General features: G+C 45.0%; 1 protein-coding gene across 3 annotated transcripts in view; it reads left to right on the top strand.

Moving 5' to 3' along the window:
• The window catches only part of MAJIN (membrane anchored junction protein), a 1,009,257-nt gene that overhangs the window by 856,687 nt on the left and 135,400 nt on the right, over nt 1-17,170 (top strand). The window contains exon 7 of one of the 3 annotated variants that reach the window (XM_069643076.1): nt 5,148-5,254. The exons of the other annotated variants lie outside the window; for them this stretch is intronic. Coding sequence (XP_069499177.1) covers nt 5,148-5,179 — 32 coding nt within the window. The 3' untranslated portion in view covers nt 5,180-5,254. Of the gene's footprint in view, nt 1-5,147; nt 5,255-17,170 lie in introns of those variants that run through there. 3 annotated transcript variants of the gene reach the window in all.

Raw genomic sequence — 17,170 nt, 5'->3', positions numbered from 1 at the left:
CCATTTTTGTTTTTGTGGCATGCAGATAATAGAGACATGCATGTATGTTACCCTTAACTCATATGACAATTGGGTATTGTGATGAATTGTGGGATTCTTTCCCTGTGAGGCTAGGGAGGGGAGCCCGCTAGGCGATACCCTCCCTAGGGGTAGAAGCAAGCAGGACCTCACCAGGATAGACTCCCCTCTTGGGGACAAGGACGCCTGTACCAATGAAGAAGTACCTTCCCAACTCACTCAGCAACCCAACAATGTAAACCCTGTTGGTAGACAACAGGAAGAATCCTTATACATCTGCTAGTGTGATGTTTAATGTGAAGACAAGTACCTGCTTGGCATGGAGACAAAGAACACCAATGGAGTCATAACCAATATGACTAAGACACAGAAGGAGGATATCGCCAAGTGGCTGTGGGAACACCAGAGCGGTGTCATAAAAGTCAGAGGAGAGAGAGAGAGAACATCAGAAAGAGACCTGGGAGTTTCAAACCAGCTGCTGGCGTGACGCTGATAAACACAGTGAAAGACTTCTTCCCAAATTGGAAAGAAGCTGCAGAGGACAGGTGTCAGAGCCGCCCTGTTCAACTAGCAAGCTAGAGAGAGCCTGCAAAATTGAATCCTGTCCCAGGAGGGATCCACGAGGAGGGAGTGGTGGCTGGACTGCGGAGAGAGAGGAACCCCTAACCGAAGCCAAGGCCACTCACCTAGAAGCTCCCTGGAAGGTGGTGGAAGAGGAAAGTGAACCGATAGCAAGAGCCAACCTGACAAGACAAAGAGAAACGGTGAAGGAGAGCAACGACCTGGTGTTACAACTCCACTACAAGGAAGGTTACAGGAAGAGCGTAGAGACCCGGGGAGAGAGGCGATTATAACAATTGGCATAGTCCTAATCGTCACAGTTAGAAAAACGAATATAATGTTTGGAATATTTGTACTTTTCCCAGCCAAATACAGGCTAATAAAAAGAGTGAGAATCACTACTGGCCCCATCTTACTCATCCCAGCGAGAGACCAAGTAGTGAGAAGAGTGCAAATCATTACTTGGCTCATCAAACATGTTCCCAGTGAGATACAAAGTAACGAGAAGAGCGAGAATCTTTACTGGGTTCATCATACTTGTCTCAGTGAAAGACCAAATAGCCAGAAGAGTGAAAATCATCACTGGGTGCACCACACTCGTCCCAGTGAAAAGTCAAGTGATCACAGGAGTATGCGCTGTGCTAAACAGAAGATTGCTTATAATTCTCAAAACACAATTTGGCTGTCAGAGAGAGAGAGACTTTCAAGTTCATATGAGTAGGACAGAGTGAAGAACCTCAAGGTATTGGAGCATATATACAGAGCGACTTGAAAAGAGAAGAGAAAGGGAACAAAGGGGCGTAGAAAAGCCTGATAAGTGAGCTCAACAAACTATTAGCCAAGATAGCCAAGAACTGTCTGAATATTCTATATATTGTTAGAGACGTGCTGAGAAAGCAGCCAAAGGAGAAGGGAGTCATTCTCCTGGACTTTAGTTGTTTAGTGCCTGGAGTGGAAGGCAGGTGGCGGCCAGCTCCTGGAGTAATTCAGTGGAGCTCTTAGGTACATCAGGGGGAGGCAGAGTGATAATTTGACCTCCCGGGTGTGGTGGTGCAGGGGTCAGGCTGTGTGCCCCCTATGTGGAGGAGTGTAACTGTGTGGAGTGGTCTGCCCCAGTGGGATGGCAGCATCCACGGGCCCCCGTGTGGCCACGTGGTGGACTGAAGACTGAATCCTTGTTTGAGGCAGCAGTGTGCATACAAGCGCCCCTCCCCGGCACATACTGTTGAGTCTTGTCCTCAACTGGGGGGCGGCAGCAGACAGGACCATACAAAGAGGGGTACCCTGAAGGGGTTCGCGTGGCATACAAGTACACTCCCTGGAGCAGTAGTGGGCTGTGGCAGTTGGAACCTGGTTGAGGCGGAACGTGCATGTTACCGGAGCGTGTGGCGCAGAAGCTGGGCAAATTCAGGCAGCCTGCGCCAGGAGCAGAACATTGGATGGAGACCGAAAAACAGCTGGTGGGAGGAGATGGTCATCAAGAACAGATTTCAATGCTCTGCTAGGCGAAATAAGATCTATTAGAAGTGACATTTAGGCCTCAATACAGTCTTGGTGGGCAGGGGGGAAAAGTTAGAGCAGAACGTGGAGGCGTTGCCCAATTATCAGCAGTCAGTGGATCCCCTAGAAATGAGGATAGAAGCGCAAATGAGGGAGTTGGATGACAAGGAATATGAGGTGTCCCTCAAGGTGGACGACTTGGAAAGCAGGGAGAGGTGATGTAATATTCGCATCCTGGGGGTCAATGAGGGAGAGGCGACGGGTTCCTGGGACTGGAGCTGAAGGTAAACTCCATCATCAGAGCCCTGTTCGACAAGGTTGGGGAGGGGCTGAAGGACATCAGCTTTGATATGGTGAATAGGGCAGGAGGCCCTCCTGGGGACAGAGATCCATCCTGGCAAAGGGCCATAACTACAAGGACAGGGTGTTGATTTTGGAAAAGGCCAGGAGGCACCCTTACATTACCTATGAGGGGGCAAGAGTGGCGGTCTACCAGGATCTCTCTGCTATCGCCCTGAACAGGAGACAGGATTGCTGACCCATGACCAAGTGGCTCCGAGAGCATGGCATGAGCTACCACTGGGGCTTTCCGTTCTCCCTGAGAGAAGCAAGGAGTTTTTAATTACAACCAAATAGGAGGCAGAGGGGGCATTATCCCATTTGCAGGACTTGTGTGAGTGACCTGCCAGCAAAGCAGCATGCAGTGCCGAACGATTATAGGCCCCGCGGCCCTCGAGGAGTCAGCAGGCTTTAGAAGAGGCAGGTACCTGAACACCCCCTCTCCGCCGACCCAGGGGGTTGTATGTGAACTTTGGGTCACTAAAGAGGAGATAACTGCAGTTGTGGTAATGGTGGCTGTTGCATAAGGTCTGGGCTCGATGTCCAGTGTTAATGTGGATGAATGGGTTCTGTTTTTTTTCTTTCGACTGTGTCAGTTGGGGTGGGGGAAGAGCACTGTTGCTAAACTGGTGGCCCTGAAGAGCGGTTGAGGTGTCTCGTGAGTTGGGGGGTCTGGGTTTTGGGGGGGGAGTAGGGCAGGTATCAGTGGCGTGGGGTTGATAGGGGAATGGCGGGCAGGGAGCAGACATGCAAGGCAGTCTGGTCAGGGGTGGCGGGCTCCGGGATGGAGGTTGGTGGGGTTCTGTTCCCGACTATATATAATGGCTGGTATATAATAGGCCCCTGGGGGGGCAATGTTTGAAGGTGGGGATGCTCAACGTGAGGGGACTCAACTCTCCCACAAAGCTGGCACTGGTCACTCGAATTCCATAGGAAAATGTTAGATATTCTGATGCTGCAGGAGACCCGAATATGTTAGAGGAGATGAGAGGCGTATCCCATGTGCACTGGTGGGGTTGTCGCACTTGGGTTCGGGTGGTATGAAAAGTGGGGAATAGGAATACATATCCACAGGGATGTGAAACCTTTTGAGCCAGAGGAGAAGACCTTCCTGGAGGGGAGGGGGTTCTAAGGGTTCAAGGAAAGTTGGGGGGGTTCTCCTTTACCTGTGGCCACGGTATACTCCCCTAACCACAAGTAGGCGTTGAGGGTGATATTGGGTAAGGTACACAGACCCTTATTACTGGGGGGGATTTCAATCAATGGGCTGACCCTGGGAAGGACCGGTAAGTTACCAAGGAAGTGGGGGGTGAGAGGCCGCTTCAGAGCGGGTGCACACTCAGAAAGTTATTTGAATCTCTGGGTCTGGGAGATGTCTGGAGACAGAGGAAGAAGGCCAGAAAGTAGGCAGGAGGGGGGTGTTACACCTTCTTCTCTCAGTCCCATGGTACCTATATTAATTTATTTATTTTATATGTGCACAGCCAAACTGGCTTTGTATATACAACACAACAGATAAACATTTTCCAGATTGAAGCTTAACACAGAACAAACATTATCAAATACAGGATATAAAAACAACAATATATCAATTCGAAATACATGGATAAAATAAAATCTTTAAGAGAAAAGATATTCACCCTAAAACATTCAATTAATGCATTCTAACATAATTCATCTACAATTTCTATACATTTTATATAAAATTCCAACATAAAATAGATATAATTGATGTTGTTTCCTTCCATCCACAATGTCCACATATAACATATCAGCCTCAACAATGTTATTGTTGTATGAAAATTGAAATCATATAGATCTTGAAGGGTGGCACTTCATTTGAAGAATACGACCTATGGTCGCTCTGCCATTGAAGAAATAGGGATAGGGACTGTAAGGCAGTCTCTCCTCATGAGACACGGACATAACCCTCTGACTATCATATAAGCTCTGTCAGACAGGGGCACGAGTATAATGCTTAGTGCTGATGACATTTAAAGATGGCCGCTGTAGTTTCCATTTGACTAATAGAACTTGTGGTGACAGAGGAGGGACTACTATTTAATGGAGATTGATAGTCCGTCCACTAAGGCTCGGTGGAGAAGAACATTTTGAGTCAGCATGCCACGAAAATAAAGATAAGAATACGATAAGAATATGAGCCGGTGACCTACGAAAATGCTCACAAGGATACTAAAGGTGAGTGCTCCCAACGGCCGGGATTGATGTGGGTTGATGTGGAACTACCGTTTTACACAAAGACCCTGATTAATGCGGATCTTAGATCGTGTGAGGTTATTGTTACGGGCGGTTGAAATTCTTGCTTCGGGTCTGATGTTTCGGGATACCTTTGTCGGAGATCACATTTATAGCAAATACTGCAACTATGTTGAACAGTATTTACTTTGTACTATTCCTGTGTGTTACATTTTAAGCTATGACTCAGCCTACAGGCCGTAGTTGAAGTTTCTTGATGCTCTGCTGTTTTAGACAGAAAATGAGTGCTGTTTGTAATCAATGTAACGGGCAACTCAAATGGGTGTCTGTTTATATTTGACACTAGGGCTCACTCTTCAGGATATACACCAGTGACGAGTTGTCACTCCGTGAATATTAGCCATTTAATCAAACTATGGGCTTTATTCCATGCGAGATGGGATTATACTGAATGAACCTGATGGGCACTGTGTGCGTTAGTGACAGAACATATTGTGTGTTTATACTTACAGCATTGATACCGCTGTCGTTGACTCGAGCTTAAGCAAGAGGATCTACTACCTTGTCTGAGATAGGTGAGAGCAACCGAGACAGTTTTTTTACTCCCGAGGAGATCAATCACCAAGTAAGCATTTCTCTAAATATGACATCAGTAATGCTTCTCTGCAGAGGTGATTTTTATTTGAATGGAATGGTTCTGTAGTTTGACAGAGATCTGATCTCCCTGCATTTGTAGGAGTGGTTGAATAGTGACATATACCTGCAAAGGTTGATGACCCACCGGTTCACATTTGGGAGTGTGTAACCCTGATCCATATTGGATTTGAAATAATAAATATAATTTCACCTGTGGAGATCAAGGTGCAAGTATTTATTTGGAAAAGGTGATCATATAATATGTTTAGTCTTCTTGTGGCATTTGCTTAGTCTAACGCCCCCGAGAATGTTCCCATTAACTACTTCTTCTTGTCTTTCTTTCCTGTGTTGTCATTTGTTGTCTCTGCATGCCCCTCTCTGTTTTTTCGTGACACAGTCTCAGCTCATTGAGGAAACGGACATTCCTACTAAATCGCCCTGCTTGATTAATTGATTGTCAAGAGCGTAAGTGTGAGTTTTGCTTACCAGGTCCAATTTGGTTTGACCTGTACGTGACCCATGTAATGTGCCACATTTAATATTTTGAACTTTGAATTATACAAGTTCAGTAATAATGTGCATCTCTTTGTGTATGTGAATTCAAAATGCATGACTCTACCACTGAACAATTGTTATGAAGTACCATACCTACAAGACCACCTACTCTATTAAACCCCTGAAGAATTTCCATATAACAGAAGATTGTGGTTTAATGGAAAGAAACATGTTGTGTTCATTTGAGTTCCAATTAGTATGACGTGGTAATGTACACCAGCTAGACTTTGCTAGCTAGGTAGTCTTTACATTTAACAGTTTTTCATTTTTTGTTAACATTTTTATTTTTTCCTTCCCTTTTGTTAGTGGGAAATAGGTGAATTTGTTCACAGGTATTATTTATGTTTGACAGATCTTTATATATATTATGCACTTATTGAGGTGTGTTGAGTTTATTTTTAGTTCATGTTTATTTAATTGAGGGTAGTTTTTGTCTGGTATGTGTATCACTTCGGAATTGTTTTCGAATACATTTTTTGAAAACTTTCTTTATGTAAAAAAAATGTCAATGTGCTCTACTGTCTAATTTTTTTGTTATTAAAATTCTACTATTGTATCAATACAACTTGCCATATTTCATCTTTATATTGATTTTTTTTAGCATTCCATTGATGTTTTTTTTAATGCAATACATTTGTGAGAATATGTTGAATCATATATGAATTGAATCTTTCTTGTCCACATTTTTGTTCAATCTCTATTTGTTGGTCAGAATTGAACATTATTATAGCGGTGGAAAGTTTTGTTTATTTGCATTCTCCACACAGATGCACCACTACTCAGGTCCTCTTCTTTGTCTTTATGTCTGTCAATACTAACCAGGTATGACTGGAGTTTTAAGTACCTGGTGTCCCCCTTCATTCTTGTGTTTTGATTGTTGTATGACTTAACATATCTATATCTGATCGAGTTTAGGCTTATCTGATCGAGTTTAGGCTCTCACTGTGTATCAAAATGTGATCCACAGACTTCATCACATTAACAGCACATAGCCGACACATACGCTCAGATCTAGCCAGTACAATTCTTGCATCCTTAATTTCAAGGACCTGGCTAACATTAAACTTCAACAGCAGATATTGTCTGATGATACAACTATCTGGGTATGCTGATACATATTCAGGAAGTGATCTGCGCGTCATTCTGTGTTCTATAAATGGACCACAGTTTACATTTGTGGATAGTCGCACAAGATTCATCTCATAATTATAATAGTTTAATCTATATTTTAGCCAACATTTACGTGATCTTATTACTAAGCCGTTCAGAAAACCCTACAAACCATGCCTTGTGTAAGGTGTCCATCAGCCCCAAAATATCCATTTGCTCAAAATGATCTAGTCTCATATATTCTTGGATATAGTTAACAACAATGGTTCCATTCTTAAGGTGCAGCATCTTTTCGTAGCACATTACCACTTTTCGAATAAAAACTACTGGAATGCCTAAGAGATTTAATTCCAATCTTAAGAACTCAACAGCCAGCTTCTTAGGCATACAAAACAAGATCCTTAATATTTTAGCCTCAACTTTACCCAGCTCATTGGTAAGCTTGTGACCCCATACTTCTACACCATACATTAGGACAGGTTCAATGTTTGCACTATAGAGCAGTAATATGGTTTTCAAAGAGCATCCTCCATTTCTCCCAATAAAAGAACTTACTGTTTGTACAATGGTCATACATTTTCTCTTGGTTTCCTCGCAGTGCCAGTTCCAACTTAGTCTGTCATCCACAATGACACCCAAGTATTTATAGCACTTGACACATTCTACTTCAGAATTGTCAATCTGCCACTTCTACTAATTGCCATTTATTTTATTTTTACTAGTGAATGCCATGATCTGTGTTCTAGTTACATTGACTCGTAGTGCATTAATTTTAGCATAAGTGCTATGAGCATCTAGTATAGTTTGCAATCCCTTTGGCGTATGATCTAATAGGAGATGGTCAGCAGCATATGCTAACCAAAATTGTGTGCCTACTTTGACTGGGTGAACATTTAGATTGTCAAACACTTCAGCCAGATCTGCGAGGTACATGTTAAATAAGGTTGTGGCGACTATACACCCGTGTTTAACGCTTCTACTTGTAGGAAAGGACTCAGACAGTTTGCCCCGGTCATCAAGGCACACTCTAATACTAGTTCCTCTGCAGAGTAGCATGAGCATATTTAGGAGGCCATGCAGTATATTCCATGCAATAAGGTTCCCCCACAACCTAGTCCTCATTACTGTATCAAACGCAGAGCTGAAATCAATAAATGCAGCATAAACTGACACCTTTCTTCTGTTCCACGCATACACAATTGCTGATGTTAGTAACAGCAGATTATGGGTCGTCTCAGTGTTTATTCTAAAACCGATTTGATTTGGAGGCAATATATAATTCTCAGCAATCCACTGATTTAATTCAACTAAGAGGACTTTAGCAAAATGTTTAGCCAGTATATCTAGCATGGCCAACATCCTGTAATGGGCTGGATTAGTCCAGCAGCCCTTCTTGTGGACTGGCATGGTACCTATACCAGAATTGATTACCTGTGCGCCTCGTGTGTTGCTGACGTGGGTGCAGTCGATTAGGGTAATCCCTAAAGGGTGGTCAGTTACTATGGTTGTCTCCCTCAGAGGCCTTGAGAGGTGGGATGGAATGTGGATGTGTAACGAAACACTGTGGAAGGACGCTGTGTTTGAGTCAGAGATGCAGGAGGCCACTGCGGATTACTTTTCATATAATCACACCGGAGAGGTGGGTCCATGTATGATCTAGGAAGCTGCAAAGGCCATGTGATGGGGTCTACTGATCAGGAAGTGGTTGAGACTTCTGGAGGAAATTGCACACCTGAAGGGCTCGCTGCTGGGGGTACAGGGCACCAGAGGGACATTGTTGAGGCACTGCAGGCCAAAAAACGGGAGCTTAGTAAACTGCGGAACTTCAGGCAGAAATGTTATGAGTCTGGAGATAAGGCAGATTCCATGCTGGCGGCAAGGCTGAGGGTGCAGAGGGCTGATAGGTGGGTGACAGATGTTGATAGCCCCAGTAATGGACCCTGCATGGTGCCGGGGGAGATTGCACAGTGTTTTGCCTCTTACTATGAGGCCCTCTACACAGCAGAGAGGACACAGCAGTGGAAGACATGGTTGCTTACTTAAGTGAGGTCCCTTTGCCGGCCCTGACTGTGGAACAGTCAGGGGGTTGGACGAGCTGGTCACGCAGAAGGAGGTGCAATTGGTGATCCGGAAGCTCCAGACTGGGACGGCCCCGCGGGAGGCTGCTTATACAGTGGGGTTTTATAAGACATTTGCAGCCCAGCTCTGCCCTCACCTGGCTAAGTTGTACATGGCAATTCTACACACAGCGATGGCGCAACCCACATTCGGGAAAGCACTGATCGTAGTTATCCAGAAGGAAGGGAAGGACAGATCTCCCTTCTGAACGTTGATCTCTACATGGGAAACTGATAAACACTGACCAGGTGGGTTATATCCTGGGGAGGCAGGGGGCAGACATGCTCCACATGACTGAACCTTATGGGGTGGGCTAAGGACAGGGGAGCTACCGCATTCTTGCTTGCGTTGGATGCTGAAAAGGCGTTCGACAGGGTGACCTATAATTAACTGTATGCGACGCTCCGGAAGTTTGGTTTCGGGAGGGGGTACTGAGGGGCTTGTCAGCTCATTTTCGGGACCCTACTGCAAAGGTTTTTGTTAATGGGAAGCTCCCTGACCCGTTCCCTCTATCAGATGGGACTAGACAAGGTTGCCCCCTTTCCCCTATGTTGTTTGCCCTTTCCCTGGAATCATTGGCGGAAATCCTCAAGAAGACGCTGCAGGTGGAAGGGTTCCAGATGGGGGTTCAGGTGTATAAACTGGGACTGTATGTGGATGACATCCTGCTGCATTTTACGAACCCCCATAGCCCCTTTCCAGCACCATTTGAGATCATCAGGGAATATGTGAGATACTTTGGCTTCAAGATTGATCAGAGGAAGTCCACCTTGTTCCCCTTTGGGGCGCAGGGGGATTCAGAGGGCAGGCACTGCAGGATTTGGGAGTGGTGATAAGTATGGATTCCCTGCGCTACCTACGGGTTAGCGTGACAAAATCCCTCAAGGAGTTAGTGGAGGCGAACTACCCACCCCTTTTGGTGGCCCTTTACAAAGACCTGGACAGGTGGGGTAAGCTGATGTTTCATGGATTGGGAGGCCTAATGCATTAAAAAGAGCCCTACTCCTGAGGGTTTTTTGTGCCTTTCACATGCTCCCGGTTAAGGTGCCAGGGAGGGTGTTCCATTAATTCAGGCGTAGGCTATTGTGCTACTTGTGGCAGGGTAAAAGGCGGAGGATAGCATATCACACCCTGCTGCTGCCTAGATAGTTGGGGCTGTCGGGCTGCCAGACCTGGAGAGTTACTACAGGGCGGCCCAGTTGAGGTTGCTGGTGCCCCATCTTAGATTGGACCCGCAAAAGCAGTGGGTCACTTTGCAAAACCACCTTGTGCGGCCGGTATCGGTAGGTGAGTGGCTGTGGGCTCCACGGGACCAGATTCTCAAAAGGGCCAGAGATCATAGTGTGTTAGTGGTGTTGAGGAATATATGGAGGCCTGGGGCAGCAATGAAGGGAGTCACAACGTGGCCCTCCCCACTTAGTCACCTATGTGCCCCGCCAGTGCAGGATGAGATTCCGGAGCCGAGTCGTTTTCAAGCATGGTACGAGGCAGGACTGGAGAGAGTGGGTCAGTTGTCCAAGGGAAAGTTTATTTCATCACAGGCCTTAGATGTGGCGCTGGGGCTCACAAACCTTTCAATTTGTCTTTACCTACAGCTGCCAGGGGTCTTGACGGATGAAAGTTGGTGGGAGAAGGTGCAGCTGGAACTGTCCCACATAGAAGCAGTGTTTGATTGCAGAGTGGGTCGGAGGGGTCTGACTTCGGCCTTGTATAAGACTCTGTGGACTACGAGGTTTGGTAACATGGAGTCACTCCGGCTCAAATCGGAACGGGATATGCAGGAAGGTATAGAGGAGGACCAGTGGGAGGCAATGTGTAAAGTGACACAGGTTACACAGCGTCAAGCTCCTGTACAGATGGCAGCTGGACCCGGTGAGGCTCTCTATGATGTTCCTAGGAGTCGACTCGAACTGTTGTAGGGGGTGTGGTCAGCAGGCTTCTTACTGGCAAATGTGGAGGGCTTGCAAGGTGGTTCAGGCATAATGGAAGGAGGTGTTGGGGAGGATTCATGAGCTAGAAGGTATCAGTAGGCCCGTGCACTTTACAGTGGTGCTCTTTGGTCTAACTAAGGAGGGGGATGTATGGAGGCCGCTTCTGCATCTGCCTCACTTTCTGTTTCCAGCCGCAAGAGCCTGTTTGGTTATCGGCTGGAAGAGGACTAAGCTCCCCACTCCGAAGGAATGGGCGGACAATGTAAAGGGCCTTTTTATGATGGAAAACATCACAGCTTCCTTGAGGGACATGGGGCACAAGAGGGGGGTAAATGGTTGGCTGTCCTATAGAAGTACAAGTGACTGAGCCCACGAGGTGTGGACAGGTGATGTGATGAATTAAGGACTGGGACTTTGCTGGAACTCCTGGGGTGGAGCCTCCAGGGGGCGGAGTGGACAGGGAAATGAGGAACTGTCCTGGCCAAGTGCAGTACCCTACTTGGTATTCTACGCTTGTCTGCTGGGGCGGGGGTGGTGACTGGTTCTGTTCTGTATTCTGTGTTTTGTTATGCAAAGTGGTTGTTCTTTGCTTTTCGTGGGTATGTGTTCAAAGAAAATTCTCAAAATAAAGAATAAAATAAATATACTGCTATATTATGTAAAAAAAAACATTTTGACCTACAGTTTTCACTAACAAACAATAAAACATACACATATCAGTCATGTAGAACACACAAGGACTGCTCTAAAATATCATACAAAATGCAAGACAACATGAAACATTGTGTTATTGACCAAAACATAAAACCACATTATGGTATAATTTCCATATACGTAGATTGAAAAAATCGTTCTTGATCTTTTGACATTTGCGCCTTAACACTTATAGCCATTCCTTATTTCAGCATTTCAGACAGTATACATCGCAATACTTTATATTCTTGCTGCATTGCTGCCTGGTAATCGTGCAAATGCCTTGTACATATCATACATTATTGCCAGATTGTACATCGCTGCCAGATAATTGAAAAATAGTTTTGCCTATTTGATGTGGCAGTTCCCCAACATGAGCAGTGGGAAAGGGCTAATGCTGGTAAAACCATTGTATGTACACCTACACAATCTGTCATCTTCTCAGCAGATGTGCACATTCTAGCCACTGATAATGCAAGTTAGTGAATAAATACATTAATAATGCATCAGAATAGCAACAGGAGGTTAATACTATTTATACCTATGGATAGTCAAAATCCTCTAATTATAATTGAATTGCTAGATACATGTCAAAATGACTAAATGTGCTATGGGATAATACCCACTGTCTCATTGTAGTGCCTGGTTACACATGTAAATCATTGAAAAACCATTGTTAAGTCTGTTTCATCATTACTGAAATGTTTTCATTAATTCAGACTTTCAAGAAAAGACAAATGAAGAATTATATATCTTAACCCTACATAGAACAAGGAGATAGACGAACAAAATCAATTGAAAAGATTCTCACAATGTATCTCATAGTGTTCAAAATGTAAATTAACATATGGGAAAAACCTGTCATGGAGAAATATCTGGTTGATGTTATCCCATGACCATACACCTGACAAAAACATACTTGGCTGTAATTAATGAATTTAACAAAAACAAAACACTTGGTTCACTGCAGTGTTATGTCCATCCTCGATAGCTTTAAGGGAATGGTTCGGTCAAAAAATGTTATTGCTCCTACGGGTCGGCCATGTGTTTTTAAGCCTAAGTCGCTCTATTTTAGAAAAATTTCCTATGGACCTTACCCGAGTTTTCGTCCATTAAACGCACGCCAAAACAGGCATCAGGGAGCTGCCATTTTGTGATAATCCTATCATTTCCCCCATCGCCCTGGCTGACCTGCTTTTGCGGCACTAAATCATATCCCCCGCCCCTGAGCCTGTCATCAGCAGACGCGTACCGCCCGTTTCACAACGCCAAAGCACGTCTCGTGTCAACATTCGCTGCGCTTCAGCTAATGACATGTCGCCATGGAAATGGCAGGACTCCTCTTTCCTCAATAAGTATAAACAGACCGTTTCACAACACACAGCAGCAGATTTTCGATTCCATTCCTCCCTCTGTGTTACTTTGAGTATTCTGTGACTCGTTTCTGTGCTCTGGTCAGCTACCTTCGTTGCTTGTAGCCCGTGTGAACAGATATCAGTACCACCGCTATAAATTATTTTAGTTTGTTTAACACACAATGGCTACAATAATGCCCTACATGTACGAGCCCGAGTATACTGAGGAGGAACTACTGGAAAGGGAAACACGCGAAAACGATGGGTCTTCGGACGGCAGTTGGGAGGACGATTCAACAGCTGAAGAGCCTGGACCTAGTCGCATGGACGGTGTTTCCACCTGGTGCACATGCAATCGGTGTGAGCTAATGCCAACCGAGGATGAGAACTGCTGCTGCTGTGAAAACTCGGGATGCGTGGCCTACATTTTGGAAGGCGAGCCACGACATCAATGCATCACCGAGCTGCCAGACTTCAGGGCAGCCTGCCTCACATGGTCTGTTTTGAGGATAATGATGGTGCTTATGCACGAACTTCGCGCAACTGTTCGTCCTCGTAATCCGAGTAACGAGTAAGTATACTCTGCTTGTCATGCCACTCCTATTTCATGGTCTTCTACTATATCCAAAATTACATATACATATCATTGTAACGCATGAAAGTCGTTCAATAGTGTGCAGTGTCTAGATAGCATTTGTCTGAGCAGAATGCCATTAGTTACAGGAATTGTCATTGACAACAAACGTTTATTAAACTTATCTTGGACATTTAAAAACAGTTTGTTTCATTCCTTTTCACAGGTGGTACAGGCTGCTGGCCTATCGTTCCTTTACATGGTGGCTTCACGGGAGGATTGGACACCGCGTTCGAAGAGTGATACCCGCCTGTGCCGTTCGTGCCATAAGAGAAACATTCCCGAGTGACAGCGGTCAGTACAGGGGATTTTCTCTCGCTGTACTGCAACCTGACCTGTACAATGTTAAAAGTCTTGTATTTTTGTGTCATCAAAATAAAATACAAAATAAAACACCACATATATTTTAACAACGGTTGTTTCGATTTTATAAATGAATCAAGTGTGTCTCCATTCAAGGATGGACGTCAGACATCTGTGCTCCGAATGGGTGAAGGTCAGGTCGCTGTGAAGCAGGGTGGTCACTATCTAAGCTAACATAATATATTCTCAATAATGCATGCACTAAATAACACTTGTTCAAAGTCTTTCAGTCGGTTATGTCTCTATAAAAGTCACACATATATCTATACTATCAATTAACATTGGATTATACAGGCCTTAGGTTAAGGGTCTTGACCACTATAATACACTGTTTGAAGTGTGGGTCTGTGCTCACAAGAATCTCCGGTATGTGGCATTTGTTATTGATAGGCAATGATATACTGCAGTAGGGGTCTAATGTTAGTTGGGGATCTGCTAGGTAGGCATCATGGCATGGTCAGTGGTCTGGCACATGAAGAGAATACCTTGAAGGTACACAGGGTCAGAATGGCAGTAAGTTTCCACTGGCGAGGGTGCGTGGGCAAGGACACGTTTGTGGAGATGAACAAGCTATGTGCTTAGTTCAGGCTGGTTCACGTGCAGGACCGTGATCTCAGAGGAAGAGTGATTTGTTACATTTATTAGCTGTTGCAAATACCTCTGGAGTTTTCCAGTCAGATTGGGAATGAGGGTGGGGGCCATGTGCTCTGCGCAGTGAGGCCTGGTCACCAAGATGGAGTGGAAAGGGGGTACAAAAATGGATGCCCCGTGTCCTGCTCAGTGGTCCTATCTACGCGAATGTCATCCAAAGTTAACATCACATAAGGGCAAGGGGCGAACCCACTACTGGATGCACTTGGTACGAGTTTCTACTGAGAAGTAAAGGATGAGAGGGGCCTGATGGCCCCTCGCTCCCACACACTTGCCTACACGCCCCAGGCCCACCCATCCCACCCCCTCTATCAAAGGCGGTTCGCACCCGGGGATGAGCGCTGGCATGGGGGCTGTCACGGGCGCAAACGGCCAAGGTGCCAAACAGCATGTACACTTCAAAAGGTATCCCACGCCCAGGGGCCATCGTTCACATGGCCTCCTCAGACCCTGTGTCTCCAGGCAGGCCTCCCCTGAGGCAGGCCGCCCCCCTGCACTAAACATAAGTGTGTCTCCATTCAGCAGTCTTCCTGTGCCTTATCTGCACGCCCCAGGCCCATCCATCCCACCCCTTCTATCAAAGGCGGTTCGCACCCAGGGATGAGCACTGGTATGGGGGCTGTCACGGGCGTAAACGGCCAAGGTGCCAAACAGCATGTACACTTCAAAAGGTATCCCACGCCCAGGGGCCATCGCTCACATGGCCTCCTCAGACCCCGTGTCTCCAGGCAGGCCTCCCCTGAGGCAGGCCGCCCCCCCTGCAAACCACATAATACCACGACATACACACGTCATTCATTCACAAACACACCCCTGTTTCTAATACTTTATAAACCACTTGAAATGTCTCATGAACATCTTTGTGCTTTGCAAGTCAACTCCTGAACCTTCTACCTGAGAAGCACTGAGATCTATGCTAATCTGCTCATTGTCGTGCTATCTGTGACCGCTTCGAGCAAACTCGTCAGTGTGCTACCTGTGGCCATCTACCTGTTCTCCTGCAACATACTGCTCGGCCTGCTGAATCCAACTGTTTGTTGGTCAAGGTAAGGCCATGTATCCTAGTCATATTTCGGTCATTTTTACATTTCTATTTGCGATTACACTACCCAATAGAGCTATGGTCATTGGTCTCATTGCTATTGACTTGAGTTTCAATTGTTATGCTATCAATAGATCTACTTATTTTCATCTGTGTCAATTGTCATCGAATTGCATCCTTCGGGGGTCCAGTCTATAATGTAAGCATGTTTCCTTTTCGTGCAAGACAGAACATCCAAGGGACGAGTCACATGTTCAGAGTTTAGTCACATAATTTTAAAAGATTCTGTAACTTATGCAAATACTAAGCCGCACATGATGAACTGGTATAGTTCCGGGGACCAAAACAAACCTTGCATTGAGCATGGTATGGTTCATTTACTTTTTTATGAAATTTTTATTCATCAAGGTTTTATAATAATCTTGATATTTACTTTTCAGAATTTTCAACAATACCTGCCTGTTCGATTAGCGGTTTCCCTTCGAAGACCCATGCTAAATCTGAAGGCACTACAATGCATGTATTCCCGAAAACTGTTGATCGAATAAGAGAATGGGTCAGACATTGTGGATATCCACTGGATGAGCTGGAAAGTAGAGTCCAACAAGTCTTTGAGGACAAGAGGGGTGATCGATACCGCATCTGCAGCTGGCACTTTCCCTCGAACATGTACATCACATCTTGGGTAACAAAGAAGAATAAACGGCGATCGACACGAAAATTGCTCGCAAACGCTATTCCCACTCTATTTGTCCACATTCCGCCACTGGTGAGTCAAGTGTCCGTTTTTAGCTTTAGGCCTTGCGGTAGTGTGTAGGTAGCCGAATGGATCCATTGATATTTTAGGTGTTGTTTCCAATTTGTAATACTTTCGACATTGATATGAGTGTATAGCTTTTTGAATAATGACATTTATCAATATATTATTTTTAGATTTCATAACCCACAAACGAAATCTATATATGGTAACAGGGAACTGTGCTATATTGCGCATTACTCAAGTATTCTGTCTCCTTACATGGCAATTTTAAATATTGGCATTTCATTATCAAACAATAATTTACCTTTACAACTTCTTGACTATCCCTTGAATCTGAAGCAAGAACATTCTACTTCCGTGACGTGCTCGCAGTTATCAACCACTTCTAGCGCGTATCAGGTAATCATACTTGGCTATTCCGCAACAGACTTGTTTTATGCATGTCAAGTAATAGTTTTTATGTATCGTGTGATTATTTTACCAATTGTTTGGTTAGTGCTTTCCAATTGATATACACCTTAGTTGTCGTCCCCTGGTGTTTGTTTTCAGTTATAATTAGTGTTATTCATACTATTGCAAGTACTTTCTTTCAGGGAGATGCTGAAGCGTCCACCACATTGACAACAGCCCTAGATGTTCTTCAGCAGCACGAGGTATGGATACTGACAGCTCAATCGACCGTGATCA

Source organism: Ambystoma mexicanum, chromosome 2p, assembly GCF_040938575.1.
Source record: "Ambystoma mexicanum isolate Mex_15411 chromosome 2p, UKY_AmexF1_1, whole genome shotgun sequence".
Classification (NCBI taxonomy): Eukaryota; Metazoa; Chordata; class Amphibia; order Caudata; family Ambystomatidae; genus Ambystoma; species Ambystoma mexicanum.
This window is presented reverse-complemented; position numbering and strand designations above follow the sequence as displayed.